This window comes from Scyliorhinus torazame, chromosome 11 (genome assembly GCF_047496885.1).
Source record: "Scyliorhinus torazame isolate Kashiwa2021f chromosome 11, sScyTor2.1, whole genome shotgun sequence".
In the NCBI taxonomy this organism is placed as follows: Eukaryota; Metazoa; Chordata; class Chondrichthyes; order Carcharhiniformes; family Scyliorhinidae; genus Scyliorhinus; species Scyliorhinus torazame.
In genome coordinates this window covers 257,684,583-257,699,599 of record NC_092717.1, presented here as the reverse complement: position 1 = coordinate 257,699,599, position 15,017 = coordinate 257,684,583, and the positions used below count along the sequence as shown (strand labels likewise).

The 15,017-nt window shown below is 52.7% G+C and overlaps 1 protein-coding gene across 1 annotated transcript in view; it reads left to right on the top strand.

The window, feature by feature from the left end:
• The window catches only part of LOC140385968 (voltage-gated inwardly rectifying potassium channel KCNH2-like), a gene marked incomplete at its 5' end in the record, with an annotated part of 339,017 nt that overhangs the window by 81,195 nt on the left and 242,805 nt on the right, over window positions 1-15,017 (top strand). The window contains one exon of the mRNA XM_072468612.1: window positions 10,586-10,685. Within this exon, the coding sequence (XP_072324713.1) occupies window positions 10,586-10,685 (100 nt within the window). The remainder of the gene's footprint in view (window positions 1-10,585; window positions 10,686-15,017) is intronic.

The following is a 15,017-nucleotide window of genomic DNA, read 5'->3' as shown; positions in this document are numbered from 1 at the left end:
GTGAGTGTGGAGGAGGAGTGATGAGGGTGTGAGGGTGAGGAGGAGTGATGAGGGAGTGAGGGTGAGGGAGGAGTGATGAGGGAGTGAGGGGTGAGGGAGGAGTGAGTGTGGGGGAGGAGTGATGAGGAAGAAGTGATGAGGGAGTGAGGGTGAGGGAGGAGTGAGTGTGGGGAGGAGTGATGAGGGAGTGAGGGTGGGGAGGAGTGATGAGGGAGTGAGGGTGGGGAGGAGTGATGAGGGTGTGAGGGTGAGGGTGGAGTGAGTGTGGGGAGGAGTGATGAGGGAGTGAGGGTGAGGGAGGAGTGATGAGGGAGTGAGGGTGAGGGAGGAGTGATGAGGGAGTGAGGGTGAGGGAGGAGTGAGTGTGGGGAGGAGTGATGAGGGTGTGGGTGAGGGTGGGGAGGAGTGATGAGGGAGTGAGGGTGGGGAGGAGTGATGAGGGAGTGAGGGTGGGGAGGAGTGATGAGGGAGTGAGGGTGAGGGAGGAGTGTGAGGGAGTGAGGTGAGGGAGGAGTGAGTGTGGGGAGGAGTGATGAGGGAGTGAGGGTGGGGAGGAGTTATGAGGGAGTGAGGGTGAGGGAGGAGTGAGTGTGGGGGAGGAGTGATGAGGGAGTGAGGGTGGGGAGGAGTGATGAGGGAGTGAGGGTGGGGAGGAGTTATGAGGGAGTGAGGGTGAGGGAGGAGTGGTGTGGGGGAGGAGTGATGAGGGAGTGAGGGTGAGGGAGGAGTGATGAGGGAGTGAGGGTGAGGGAGGAGTGATGAGGGAGTGAGGGTGAGGGAGGAGTGATGAGGGAGTGAGGGTGGGGAGGAGTGATGAGGGAGTGAGGGTGGGAGGAGTGATGAGGGAGTGAGGGTGGGGAGGAGTGATGAGGGAGTGAGGGTGAGGGAGGAGTGAGTGTGGGGAGGAGTGATGAGGGAGTGAGGGTGAGGGAGGAGTGAGTGTGGGGAGGAGTGATGAGGGAGTGAGGGTGAGGGAGGAGTGATGAGGGAGTGAGGGTGAGGGAGGAGTGATGAGGGAGTGAGGGTGAGGGAGGAGTGAGTGTGGGGAGGAGTGATGAGGGAGTGAGGGTGGGGAGGAGTGATGAGGGAGTGAGGGTGGGGAGGAGTGATGAGGGAGTGAGGGTGAGGGAGGAGTGAGTGTGGGGAGGAGTGATGAGGGAGTGAGGGTGAGGGAGGAGTGATGAGGGAGTGAGGGTGAGGGAGGAGTGATGAGGGAGTGAGGGTGAGGGAGGAGTGAGTGTGGGGAGGAGTGATGAGGGAGTGAGGGTGGGGAGGAGTGATGAGGGAGTGAGGGTGGGGAGGAGTGATGAGGGAGTGAGGGTGGGGAGGAGTGATGAGGGAGTGAGGGTGAGGGAGGAGTGATGAGGGAGTGATGGTGAGGGAGGAGTGAGTGTGGGGAGGAGTGATGAGGGAGTGAGGGTGGGGAGGAGTGATGAGGGAGTGAGGGTGAGGGAGGAGTGATGAGGGAGTGAGGGTGGGGAGGAGTGATGAGGGAGTGAGGGTGAGGGAGGAGTGATGAGGGAGTGAGGGTGAGGGAGGAGTGAGTGTGGGGAGGAGTGATGAGGGAGTGAGGGTGGGGAGGAGTGATGAGGGAGTGAGGGTGGGGAGGAGTGATGAGGGAGTGAGGGTGAGGGAGGAGTGATGAGGGAGTGAGGGTGGGGAGGAGTGATGAGGGAGTGAGGGTGACGGAGGAGTGATGAGGGAGTGAGGGTGAGGGAGGAGTGAGTGTGGGGAGGAGTGATGAGGGAGTGAGGGTGGGGAGGAGTGATGAGGGAGTGAGGGTGGGGAGGAGTGATGAGGGAGTGAGGGTGAGGGAGGAGTGATGAGGGAGTGAGGGTGGAGAGGAGTGATGAGGGAGTGAGGGTGACGGAGGAGTGATGAGGGAGTGAGGGTGAGGGAGGAGTGAGTGTGGGGAGGAGTGATGAGGGAGTGAGGGTGGGGAGGAGTGATGAGGGAATGAGGGTGGGGAGGAGTGATGAGGGAGTGAGGGTGGGGAGGAGTGATGAGGGAGTGAGGGTGAGGGAGGAGTGATGAGGGAGTGAGGGTGAGGGAGGAGTGAGTGTGGGAGGAGTGATGAGGGAGTGAGTGTGGGGAGGAGTGATGAGGGAGTGAGGGTGAGGGAGGAGTGATGAGGGAGTGAGGGTGAGGGAGGAGTGAGTGCGGGGAGGAGTGATGAGGGAGTGAGGGTGAGGGAGGAGTGATGAGGGAGTGAGGGTGGGGAGGAGTGATGAGGGAGTGAGGGTGATGGAGGAGTGATGAGGGAGTGAGGGTGAGGGAGGAGTGATGAGGGAGTGAGGGTGGGGAGGAGTGATGAGGGAGTGAGGGTGATGGAGGAGTGATGAGGGATTGAGGGTGGGGAGGAGTGATGAGGGAGTGAGGGTGAGGAGGAGTGATGAGGGAGTGAGGGTGAGGGAGGAGTGATGAGGGAGTGAGGGTGAGGGAGGAGTGATGAGGGAGTGAGGGTGAGGGAGGAGTGAGTGTGGGGAGGAGTGATGAGGGAGTGAGGGTGGGGAGGAATGATGAGGGAGTGAGGGTGGGGAGGAATGATGAGGGAGTGAGGGTGGGGAGGAGTGATGAGGGAGTGAGGGTGAGGGAGGAGTGATGAGGGAGTGAGGGTGGGGAGGAGTGATGAGGGAGTGAGGGTGAGGGAGGAGTGAGTGTGGGGAGGGCGATGAGAAAGTTGATTGAAAAGGGAAAAAGTCGAGTGCGTGTAAACGAGTTGTCAGAAGAAAGCAGACGGTGAGAGTGTTCCCAGCTGGCGAAGTAAATATTGTTCCCTGGGAAACCGAGACAGGAACAATTACCGTGAGGAATGATGAAATCGCAGAGATATCAAACAAATATCTTTGTACAAATAGATATTAACCCAGGCGGTAACCGGGGAGAAATTAACATCCACAGCGCAATGGCCAGTCGGAAATAGGCGACACATTCCCAGGACCCAAAACCGCACACACGGGGCGGGATTGTCTGATCCCCCGCCGGGTCGGAGAATCGCCGGGGGCTGGCGTGAATCCCGCCCCCCGCCGGTTGCCGAATTCTCCGGCACCGGATATTCGGCAGGGGTGGGAATCGCGCCGCGCCGGTTGGCGCCCCCCCCCCCCCGCGATTCTCCGGCCCACGATGGGCCGAAGTCCCGCTGCTGGAATGCCTGTCCCACCGGTGAGAATCAAACCACCTCTCTTACCGGCGGGACAAGGCGGCGCGGGCCGGCTCCGGGGTCCTGGGGGGGGGCGCGGGGCGATCTGACCCCGGGGGGTGCCCCCACGGTGGCCTGGCCCGTGATCGGGGCCCACTGATCCGCGGGCGGGCCTGTGCCGTGGGGGCACTATTTCCCTTCCGCCTTCGCCACGGTCTCCTCTATGGCGGAGCGGAAGAGACTCCCTCCACTGCGTGTGGTGCCCCGCCAGCTGGCGCGGAAATGACTTTGCCGTGCAGCGCATGCGCGGGAGCGTCAGCGAAGTCATTTCCGCGCCAGCTGGCGGGGCACCAAAGGCCTTTCCCGCCAGCTGGCGGGACGGAAATCAGTCCGGAGCGGGCCTAGCCCCTCAAGGTGAGGGCTCGGCTGCTCAAGATGCGGAGGATTCTGCACCTTTGGGGCGGTGCGATGCCGGACTGATTCGTGCCGTGTTTGGCGCCGGTCAGCGGACATCGCGCCGATTGCGGAGAATCCCGCCCCCTATCCTTCAGGACCCTTTCCAATAATTTACCGAAGACTGAAGTGAGACTAACCGGCCTATAATTCCCAGGGTTATACCTATTCCCTTCCTTGAACCAGGGGACAACATTCGCCTCTCTCCTGTCAAGTCCAGTCAGGGTAGATGGAGGGGAACAGTAGATGTGGCAGACCTAGAAAAGGCAGTGCACAAAAGGTTCGGAAGGATAAGGGCTCATGGAGTTGTGGGTAATATATCAGCATGGAGAGGGGATTAGTCACTGAGTAGGAAAGGGGGTGTTTAAGAATTGTTGGGCAGTGGACAGTGGAATGCCACATGGAACAGGGCTGGGGTCTCACTATTTCCAATTTATCGAGTGACTTGGATGAAGAGACAGAGTGATGTATCAGAGTTGCTGATGATGGAAAACTAAGTGGGAGGGGAAGCTGTGGGGAGGACACAGAGAAGGCGCAAAGAGACACCGACAGGCTAAGCAACACGATGGCAGAGTGAGTAGAATGTGACCCAGTGGTATTGTGACTGGGCGAGTAAACCAGAGACCCAGCGTGATGCAGACGGTGAAATTTGAATTAAAAGTCTAATGATGACCATGAAACCATTGTCGATTGTCGTAAAAACCCATCTGGTTTACTAATGTCCTTTAGGGAAGGAAATCTGTCTTATTTACCTGGTCTGGCCGACATGCGACTCCAGACCCACAGCAATGTGGTGACTCTTAACTGCTCCCTTGAGGGCAATTAGGGATGGGCAATAAATGCTGGGCCAGCAACGCCCACATCCCAGGAACAAATAAAATAAAGTGTGAAGTTATTTTTCAAAATGTGTGGAACTTGTAACTGTTGATGTTCAGGGTGACTTGGGTGTTCTTGTCAAGGAATGTAGGACGTTAGCATGCCGGCGCTGGACTGGGGGGAGCACTGTAAGAGGTCTGACACCAGGTTAAAGTCTAACAGGTTTATTTGAAATCACAAGCTTTCGGAGTAAACCCCTCACTCCACTCACACTGCCTGTTCCTGTAAAGACAGGTTTACCTTTAAAAGCTGACATCCAACCATTCTTCATATTCCAATCTGTAATTATCTTGTAATTCTGTCTCTCCTACAACTGTTGCGATTGTGAGCCTGACTCCACTTCACCTGAGGAAGGAGCAGTGCTCCGAAAGCTAGTGATTTCAAACAAAGTTGTTGGACTTTAACCTGGTGTCAGGCTGCTTACTGTGCCCCCCCCCCCCAGTCCAGCATCTCCACATCATGGCAAGTAATTAGGTAGACAAAGCATAAGTTTGTCTTTATGGCAAAGGGATTGGAGAACAAGAATGAATAAATCCTGCAACACTTGTCCAGGGCTTCGGGAAGACCACATCTGAAATATTGTGCACAGTTTTGGTCTCAACATTTAAGAAAAGATAAACTCGCATTGGAGGGGTCTCAGCGGAGGTTCACTCGACTGGCCCCTGGGGTGACGGGCTGAAGAAATTGGGTCAATATTCTCTGGTGGTCAGAAGAATGAGGGGTTTTCTCACGGAAACAGAAACATTGAAACAGAGAAAATAGGAGCAGGAGGAGGCCCTTCGAACCCACTTCACCATTCATTCTGATCCGGGTCACCCAACCTCCAACATTCCGAAGGGGTTTGACAGGGTGGAGGCTGAGAGATGGTTTCCGATGATCGGGATGAAGCACAGGGTCAGTCTCGGGATTGGGGACAGGGACAGTCTCGGGATTGGGAACAGGGACAGTCTCGGGATTGGGGAGAGGGACAGTCTCGGGATTGGGAACAGGGGCAGTCTCGGGATTGGGGAGAGTGACAGTCTCGGTATTGGGAACAGGGACAGGATTGGGACAGGGACACAGGGAGAATCTCGGGATTGGGGACAGGGACACAGGGACAGTCTCGGGATTGGGGACAGGGACACAGGGAGAATCTCGGGATTGGGGACAGGGACACAGGGAGAATCTCGGGATTGGGGGCAGGGACACAGGGACAGTCTCAGGATTGGGGACAGGGACAGTCTCGGGATTGGGAACAGGGACAGTCTTGGGATTGGGGACAGGGACAGTCTCGGGATTGGGACAGGGACACAGGGAGAATCTCGGGATTGGGGACAGGGACACAGGGACAGTCTCAGGATTGGGGACAGGGACACAGGGAGAATCTCGGGATTGGGGACAGGGACACAGGGAGAATCTCGGGATTGGGGGCAGGGACACAGGGACAGTCTCAGGATTGGGGACAGGGACAGTCTCGGGATTGGGAACAGGGACAGTCTTGGGATTGGGGACAGGGACAGTCTCGGGATTGGGGACACGGACACAGGGACAGTCTCAGGATTGGGGACAGGGACACAGGGAGAATCTCAGGATTGGGGACAGGGACACAGGGAGAACCTCGGGATTGGGGACAGGGACACAGGGACAGTCTCAGGATTGGGGACAGGGACAGTCTCGGGATTGGGAACAGGGACAGTGTCTGGATTGGGGACAGGGACAGTCTCGGGATTGGGGACAGGGGCACAGGGACAGTCTCGGGATTGGGACAGGGAGAATCTCGGGACTGGGACAGGGACATAATTTTGTTCTCACTGGAACGAAGGAGGCTGAGGGGCGACCTGATAGAGGTATACAAAATTATGAGGGGCATAGACAGAGTGGATAGTCAGAGGCTTTTCCCCAGGGTAGAGGGGTCAATTACTAGGGGGCATAGGTTTAAGGTGAGAGGGGCAAGGTTTAGAGTAGATGTACGAGGCAAGTTTTTTACGCAGAGGGTAGTGGGTGCCTGGAACTCACTACCGGAGGAGGTAGTGGAAGCAGGGACGATAGGGACATTTAAGGGGCATCTTGACAAATATATGAATAGGATGGGAATAGAAGGATACGGACCCAGGAAGTGTAGAAGATTGTAGTTTAGTCGGGCAGTATGGTCGGCACGGGCTTGGAGGGCCGAAGGGCCTGTTCCTGTGCTGTACATTTCTTTGTTCTTTGTTCTTTGACACAGGGAGAATCTCGGGATTGGGGACAGGGACACAGGGACAGTCTCGGGATTGGGACAGGGAAACAGGGAGAATAAGAACATAAGAACATAAGAACTAGGAGCAGGAGTAGGCCATCTGGCCCCTCGAGCCTGCTCCACTTTTCACTGAGATCATGGCTGATCTTTTGTGGACTCAGCTCCACTTTCCGGCCCGAACACCATAACCCTTAATCCCTTTATTCTTCAAAAAACTATCTATCTTTTTCTTAAAAACGTTTAAAGAAGGAGCCTCAACTGCTTCACTGGGCAAGGAATTCCATAGATTCACAACCCTTTGGGTGAAGAAGTTCCTCCTACACTCCGTCCTAAATCTACTTCCCCTTATTTTGAGGCTATGCCCCCTAGTTCTGCTTTCACCCGCCAGTGGAAACAACCTGCCCGCATCTATCCTATCTATTCCCTTCATAATTTTATATGTTTCTATAAGATCCCCCCTCATCCTTCTAAATTCCAACGAGTACAGTCCCAGTCTACTCAACCTCTCGTCATAATCTAATCCCCTCAACTCTGGGATCAACCTAGTGAATCTCCTCTGCACACCCTCCAATGCCAATATGTCCTTTCTCAGGTAAGGAGACCAAAACTGAACACAATACTCCAGATGCGGCCTCACCAACACCCTATACAATTGCAGCATAACCTCCCTAGTCTTGAACTCCATCCCTCTAGCAATGAAGGACAAAACTCGATTAGCCTTCTTAATCACCTGTTGCACCTGCACACCAACTTTTTGCGACTCGTGCACCAGCACACCCAGGTCCCTCTGCACAGCAGCATGTTTTAACATCTTACCGTTTAAATAATAATCCATTCTGCTGTTATTCCTCCCAAAATGGATAGCCTCACACTTGGCAACATTGAATCTCTGGATTGGGACAGGGGGACAGGGAGAATCTCGGGATTGGGACAGGGACACAGGAAGAATCTCGGGATTGGGGCAGGGACACAGGGACAGTCTCGGGATTGGGACAGGGGGACAGTCTCGGGATTGGGGACAGGGACACAGGAAGAATCTCGGGATTGGGACAGGGACACAGGGACAGTCTCGGGATTGGGACAGGGACAGTCTCGGGATTGGGGACAGGGACACAGGGAGAATCTCGGGATTGGGACAGGGAGACAGGGAGATTCTCGGGATTGGGGACAGGGACACAGGGACAGTCTCGGGATTGGGACAGGGACAGTCTCGGGATTGGGAACAGGGATGCAGGGAGAATCTCGGGATTGGGACAGGGACACAGGGACAGTCTCGGGATTGGGACAGGGACAGTCTCGGGATTGGGGACAGGGACACAGGGAGAATCTCGGGATTGGGACAGGGAGTCAGGGAGATTCTCGGGATTGGGGACAGGGACACAGGAGATTCTCGGGATTGGGGACAGGAACACATGGAGAATCTCGGGATTGGGACAGAGGCACAGGGACAGTCTCGGGATTGGGGACAGGGACACAGGGAGAGTCTCGGGATTGGGACAGGGACACAGGGACAGTCTCGGGATTGGGGACAGGGACACAGGGGGAATCTCGGGATTGCGACAGGGACAGGGACACAGGGACAGTCTCGGGGTTGGGGAGTGGGACACAGGGGGAATCTCAGGATTGGGACAGGGACACAGGGACAGTCTCGGGATTGGGGACATGGACAGTCTCGGGATTGGGGACAGGGACACAGGGGGAATCTCGGGATTGCGACAGGGACAGGGACACAGGGACAGTCTCGGGGTTGGGGAGTGGGACACAGGGGGAATCTCAGGATTGGGACAGGGACACAGGGACAGTCTCGGGATTGAGGACAGGGACACAGGGAGAATCTCGGTATTGGGGACAGGAACACAGGGAGAATCTCGGGATTGGGGACAGGGACAGTCTCGGAATTGGGACAGGGACACAGGGACAGTCTCGGAATTGGGACAGGGACACATGGAGAATCTTGGGATTGGGGACAGGGACAGTCTCCGGATTGGGGACAGGGACACAGGGACAGTCCTGGGTTTGAGGACAGGGACACAGGGAGATTCTCGGGATTGGGGACAGGGACACGGAGAATCTCGGGATTGGGGACAGGGACACAGGGACAGTCTCGGGATTGGGGAGTGGGACACAGGGACAGTCTCGGGATTGGGGAGTGGGACACAGGGAGAATCTCGGGATTGGGGAGTGGGATACAGGGACAGTCATGATGGTATTGAATGGTGGAGCAGACTCGACGAGCCGTGTGGTTAACTCCCTGCTCCGTATGCTGGGTGTGTCTGGAAGCTCTGCCATAGGGATGTGTGATTGGGGTTATCTCCATGTTTTTGTCAGAAGAATACTGAATGAAACAACCAGCCTGTTTCCTGGTTGGAGCCTGGATCCATTTTCAGTTTGCTTCTTCCGCACTGTGTGGGGATTGGGAGGTGGAGCAGTGATGGAGCTGGGAGGTTATTTGCGTCTCACACCCATAAGACCATAAGACACAGGAGCAGAATTAGGCCACTCGGCCCATCGAGTCTGCTCCGCCATTCAATCATGGCTGATATTTTTCTCATCCCCATTCTCCTGCCTTCTCCCCATAACCCCTGATCCCCTTATTGATCAAGATCCTATCTATCTCTGTCTTAAAGACACTCAGTGATTTGGCCTCCACAGCCTTCTGCGGCAAAGTGTTCCACAGATTCACCATCCTCTGGCTGAAGAAATTCCTCCTCATCTCTGTTTTAAAGGATCGTCCCTTTAGTCTGAGATGGTGTCCTCTGGTTCTAGTTTTTCCTACAAGTGGAAACATCCTCTCCACGTCCACTCTATCCAGGCCTCGCAGTATCCTGTAAGTTTCAATAAGATCCCCCCTCATCCTTCTAAACTCCAACGAGTACAGACCCAGAGTCCTCAAACGTTCCTCGTACGACAAGCTCTTCATTCCAGGGATCATTCTTGTGAATCTCCTCTGGACCCTTTCCAAGGCCAGCACATCCTTCCTTAGATACGGGGTCCAAAACTGCTCACAATACTCCAAATGGGGTCTGACCAGAGCCTTATACAGCCTCAGACGTACATCCCTACTCTTGTATTCTAGCCCTCTCGACATGAACGCTAACATTGCATTTCCCTTCTTAACTGCCGACTGAACCTGCACATTAACCTTAAGAGAATCGTGAACAAGGACTGCCAAGTTCCTTTGTGCTTCTGCTTTCCTAAGCATCTCCCCATTTAGAAAATAGTCTATGCCTCCATTCTTCCTACCAAAGTGCATAACCTCACACTTTTCCACATTGTATTCCATCTGCCACTTCCTTGCCCACTCTCCTAGCCTGTCCAACTCCTTCTGGAGACCCCCTGCTTCCTCAATACTACCTGTCCCCCTGCATATCTTTGTATAATCTGCAAACTTATCAACATTGCCTTCAGTTCCTTCTTCCAGATCATTAATATATATTGTGAAAAGTTGTGGTCCCAGCACAGACCCCTGAGGCACACCACTAGTCACCGGCTGCCATCCTGAAAAAGACCCCTGTATCCCCCACTCTCTGCCTTCTGCCAGTCACCAATCCTCTATCCATGCCAGGATCTTACCCTGAACACCATGGGCTCTTAACTTATTTAAAAATCTCCTATGCGGCACCTTGTCAAAGGCCTTCTGGAAATCTAAATAAATCACATCCACTGGTTCTCCTTTGTCTAACTTGCTTGTTACCTCCTCAAAGAACTCCAACAGATTTGTCAGAGGGATGGGGAGGTGGAGGATGTTTGAGACAGAGTCTGAGCTGTTTCCTGCTGTCTGTACACACAGGGCCTGCCCACTCTGTGTGTGGGGGGGTCAATGTGAGGTGGTGTTGAACGGGCAGCTCTCCTGTATCTGAGGCAATGACATCCCCATATTTATACACCGGTTTCTCTCACAGGCAAACATGATGGCAGGCTCTGTCTCCAGTGACGAATCCGATGGAGAGTTCAGTCGCTTGCGGAGGAGCAAGTTGTCATTCCGGAGGAGGACAGAACGTGGTAAGGAATGGGAAAGAGATTTCTGACCCTTGACCCCCATGACTACAAGTATGACCACCCAGCAGTTAGATTGCGAGGCCAGGGAATGAGTTATTTCATTAGGATATCGGACAAGAACCCCAAACAATTTATTTCAATTTGTAAAGCTGTGAGGAAAGGAACCTTCACCCCAGCAGTGATCACTCTGACCAATAGGAATCTTTCATGTCAAAACAAACTTTAATTTAAACACAGAATTAACCACATGAACATCAAATAAATAGCTTCACAGTTAATAGTTACACAATTCTTAATTACAAGGGAAAAGTTTGGTAACGTGCTATCTACACCTGCCGCTAATCTCAATACAGTTCAAATGCCACTTAAAAAGTCTCTACACGGCTAAGCAAGTGAACCCATTTTGTTAACTCTATTTATGAGAGAGTTCCTTTTGAGAGTTGATCCAGTACATTTCTATCTTTTCCGACTCAAATCCTATCGCAAACTGCAGTTAAACTTAAAATATATCTAGCAGACTGACAAACTACAGACAGACCTGCCCCCTCCCATCAGTTACACCTTCTGTATCCCTCTAGGTTCCATGACCTGCTTCTCTAGGACTAAACACCACTCTCCCATGAATTACCTACACTCCAGGGAATCTCCAGCAATCAAACTGGATTCCATTAGCCTTCAACTGGAACCAATTAAGTTGCTGGAATCAATCATTACGCAGAATCACAGAATCACAAAATTTACAGTGTAGAAGGAGACTATTCAGCCCATCGAGTCTGCACTGGCCCTTGGAAAGAGCACCCTACCCAATCCCCACGCCTCTACCCTATCCCCTTTATCCTCGTAACCCAGTAACGCCACCTAACCTTTTTGGTTAGGGCAATTTAGCACGGCCAATCCACCTAACAGCACGTCTTTCGGGACTTGTGGGAGGAAACCGGAGCACCCGGAGGAAACCCACGCAGACACGGGGAGAAGGTGCAGACTCCACACAGACAGTGACCCAAGCCGGGAATTGAACCTGGGGCCCTGGAGCTGTGAAGTAACTGTGCTAACCACTGTGCTACCGTGCTGCCCTCACCTTTCATCACAGCCTCAGCACACATGCTGCCTGTATGAATTTTAAACCAGGGTTTTAATAATATTACTGCCACAAGTATAAAATATAATATTTAATAATTTCTATATTCATCACCCCCCCATTTAAAAAAAATGAACCATCGATACGAAAAAAATGGCTTCATTTTGCAAAGTCTTTTCAACTTTAAAGACTGCTCATTACTAAACACTACTATAACTTTATAAGACACATACATTGTCATATTTAGACCTGCAAATTTAAACATCACTATCGTCCATTTCAGTATCTCTTTTCCAACTCTGAATGTTCCACTCTTCTTACATCTCAAAGTTGTGATTAAAGTATCTGCAATCATGTTTTCTACATGTAAATTGTCAAGTTAAATTATTATTGTTAAAGGGTTATAACAATAAACTCTAAACAGTCTTGCATTTCGATCCTTAAACTTTTCCAAAATTTCAATGGATATGGTTTGTATAAACAACTGTCTCAGATGAATTGTTAGTGACACAAATGTCAAGATTTTGCAACGGCAATATCTTTGTTGTCTCCTTCAGTCAGTGGAGCGACCATGCTGCTGAAATTTGCCACAAATCTTCTGTAGAAACCGCTCATGTTGTGAAATCTCAGAACTTCTCTCCCCGTTGATGGTATTGGGAACGCCCCAGTAGTTTTTCTGGTCACATTCCAGGGGCCACCTGACCTTGTCCAACTGTGTGTGCGAAGCTTTCACTAATTCACTTTTTGTTTCCCATCAAACCAGCTTCCTGCAATCGATTGAATAATTTGTTTCAGTGTTCCAAATGTTCCTTCCATGTTTGACTGAATGCCAGCAGAGTGTCAGTGTCTGCGGCACAATTGTTTAGTCCGGAAATGACCTTGTTGGTTAATCTTTGGAAAGTTTCTGCGCATTCTTCATTCCAAGCAGCACAACTTCAAACTGATACAGACCATTTGGCATCACAAAAGCAGAAACTTCCTTCGCCCTGTCTGATAAAGGTACTTGCCAATATCCTTTTAGGAGTCAGATTTGGTAATAAAATGTACTTGTCCCACCTTTACAATACAGTCTTCCAAACCAGGAATAGGACACAAATCTGACTTCAGAACTGTGTTGACTTTTCTATGGGTTCAAACATGGCCAAAGGAGCTGAATGCCAGAGGTGAGGAGGGAGTGACTGCCCTCGACACCAAGGCAGCATTTGACCGAGTGTGGCATCAAGGAGCCTGAGCTAAACTGGAGCCAATGGGAATCAGGGAAAACTCCCCGCTGGGGGGGAGTCATACCCGGCACAAAGGAAGATGGTTGTGGTGGTTGGAGGTCAATCATCTCAACTCCAGGACATCACTGCAGGAGTTCCTCAGGGGCGTGTCCTCGGCCCAACCATCCTCAGCTGCTTCATCAATGACCTCCCTTCCATCATAAGGTCAGAAGTGGGGATGTTTGCGGATGACTTCACAATGTTCAGCACCATTCGCGACTCCTCAGATACTGAAGCAGTCCCTGTCCAACTGCAGCAAGACCTGGACAATATCCAGGCTTGGGGTGAAAGTAGCAAGTTACATTCGTGCCACACAAGTGCCAGGCCAATGACCATCTCCTACTAGAGAGGATCTAATCTTCGCCCTTGACATTCAATGGCATTACCATCGCTGAATCCCCACAATCAACATCCTGGGGGTTACCATTGATCAGAAACTGAACTGGACCCGGCCACATTAATACTGTGGCTACCAGGGCAGGTCAGAGGCTGGGGATTCTGTGGGGAGTAACTCATCCCCTGACCCCCCCAAAGCCTGTCCATCACCTACAAGGCACAAGTCAGGAGTGTGAGGGAATACTCTCCACTTGCCTGGATGAGCGCAGCTCCAACAACACTCAAGAAGCTCAACACCATCCAGGACAAAGCAGTCAGCTTGATTGCTCCCCTCCCACAAACATTCAAACCCTCCACCACCGACACACAGTGGCAGCCGTGTGTACCATCTACAAGATGCACAGCAGTAACTTAGGCAGCACCTTCCAAACCCACTACCATCTAGAAGGACAAGAGCAGCAGATACCTGGGAACCCCACCACCTGGAGGTTCCCCTCCAAGTCACTCACCACCCTGACTGGGAAATATATCGGCCGTTCCTTCTCTGTCACTGGGGCAACATCCTGGAATTCCCTCTCTAACATGAGTATGCCACCACCAACACAGACTTCATCAGCAAATGTGTGGGCGACTGCGTGCCAAAGAAAGCAGTACGTGCGTTCCCCAACCGGAAACCATGGCTCAATCGCGAGACTGACTCCCTACTGAAGGACAGACCTGAGGCGTTCAAGGCAGACGACCCTGACCTATACAAGAAATCCAGGTACGACCTCCGCAAAGCCATCCAGAATGCCAAGAGAGAATATCAAACCAAGCTAGAGTCACAGACAGACTCTTGGCAGTTGTGGCAAGGACTAAACAACATAACGGGCTACAAAGCGAAGCCGAACAGTATCTCTGGCAGCAGCGCACCCCTCCCCGGTGAACTCAATGCATTCTGTGCTCAGTTCGAGCAGGTAACCAACAATCTGCTGGCGAGTGCCCCAGCAGCCCATAACTCACTCATACCCACCATCACAGCTTCCGAAGTCAGATTGGCCTTCCTGAAAGTGAACCCTCGGAAGGCGACGGGCCCGGACGGGATCCCTGGTCGTGCACTCAGAGCCTGCGCAGACCGGCTGGCAGAGGTATTCGCGGACATCTTTAACCTGTCCCTACTCCACTCCGAGGTCCCCACCTGCTTCAAGAAGACCACCATCATACCGGTACCAAAGAAGAACCAGGCAACGTGCCTCAATGACTACCGACCAGTGGCCCTGACTTCAGTCGTAATGAAGTGCTTCGAGAGGTTGATCATGAAGCGCTTCACCTCCATACTCCCAGAACGCCTTGATCCACAGCAATTCGCATACCGCTGCAACCGGTCCACATCAGACACCATTTCCCTGGCCCGACACTCATCCCTAGAGCACCTCGAAAACAAGGACTCCTACATCAGACTCCTATTTATTGACTACAGCTCCGCCTTCAACACCTTAATCCCAGCCAAGCTCATATCAAAGCTCCAAAACCTAGGACTTGGCTCCCCACTCTGCAACTGGATCCTCGATTTTCTGACCAACAGACCACAATCAGTAAGAATGAACAACAACACCTCCTCCACAATAGTCCTCAACACCGGGGCCCTGCAAGGCTGCGTACTTAGCCCCCTACTCTACT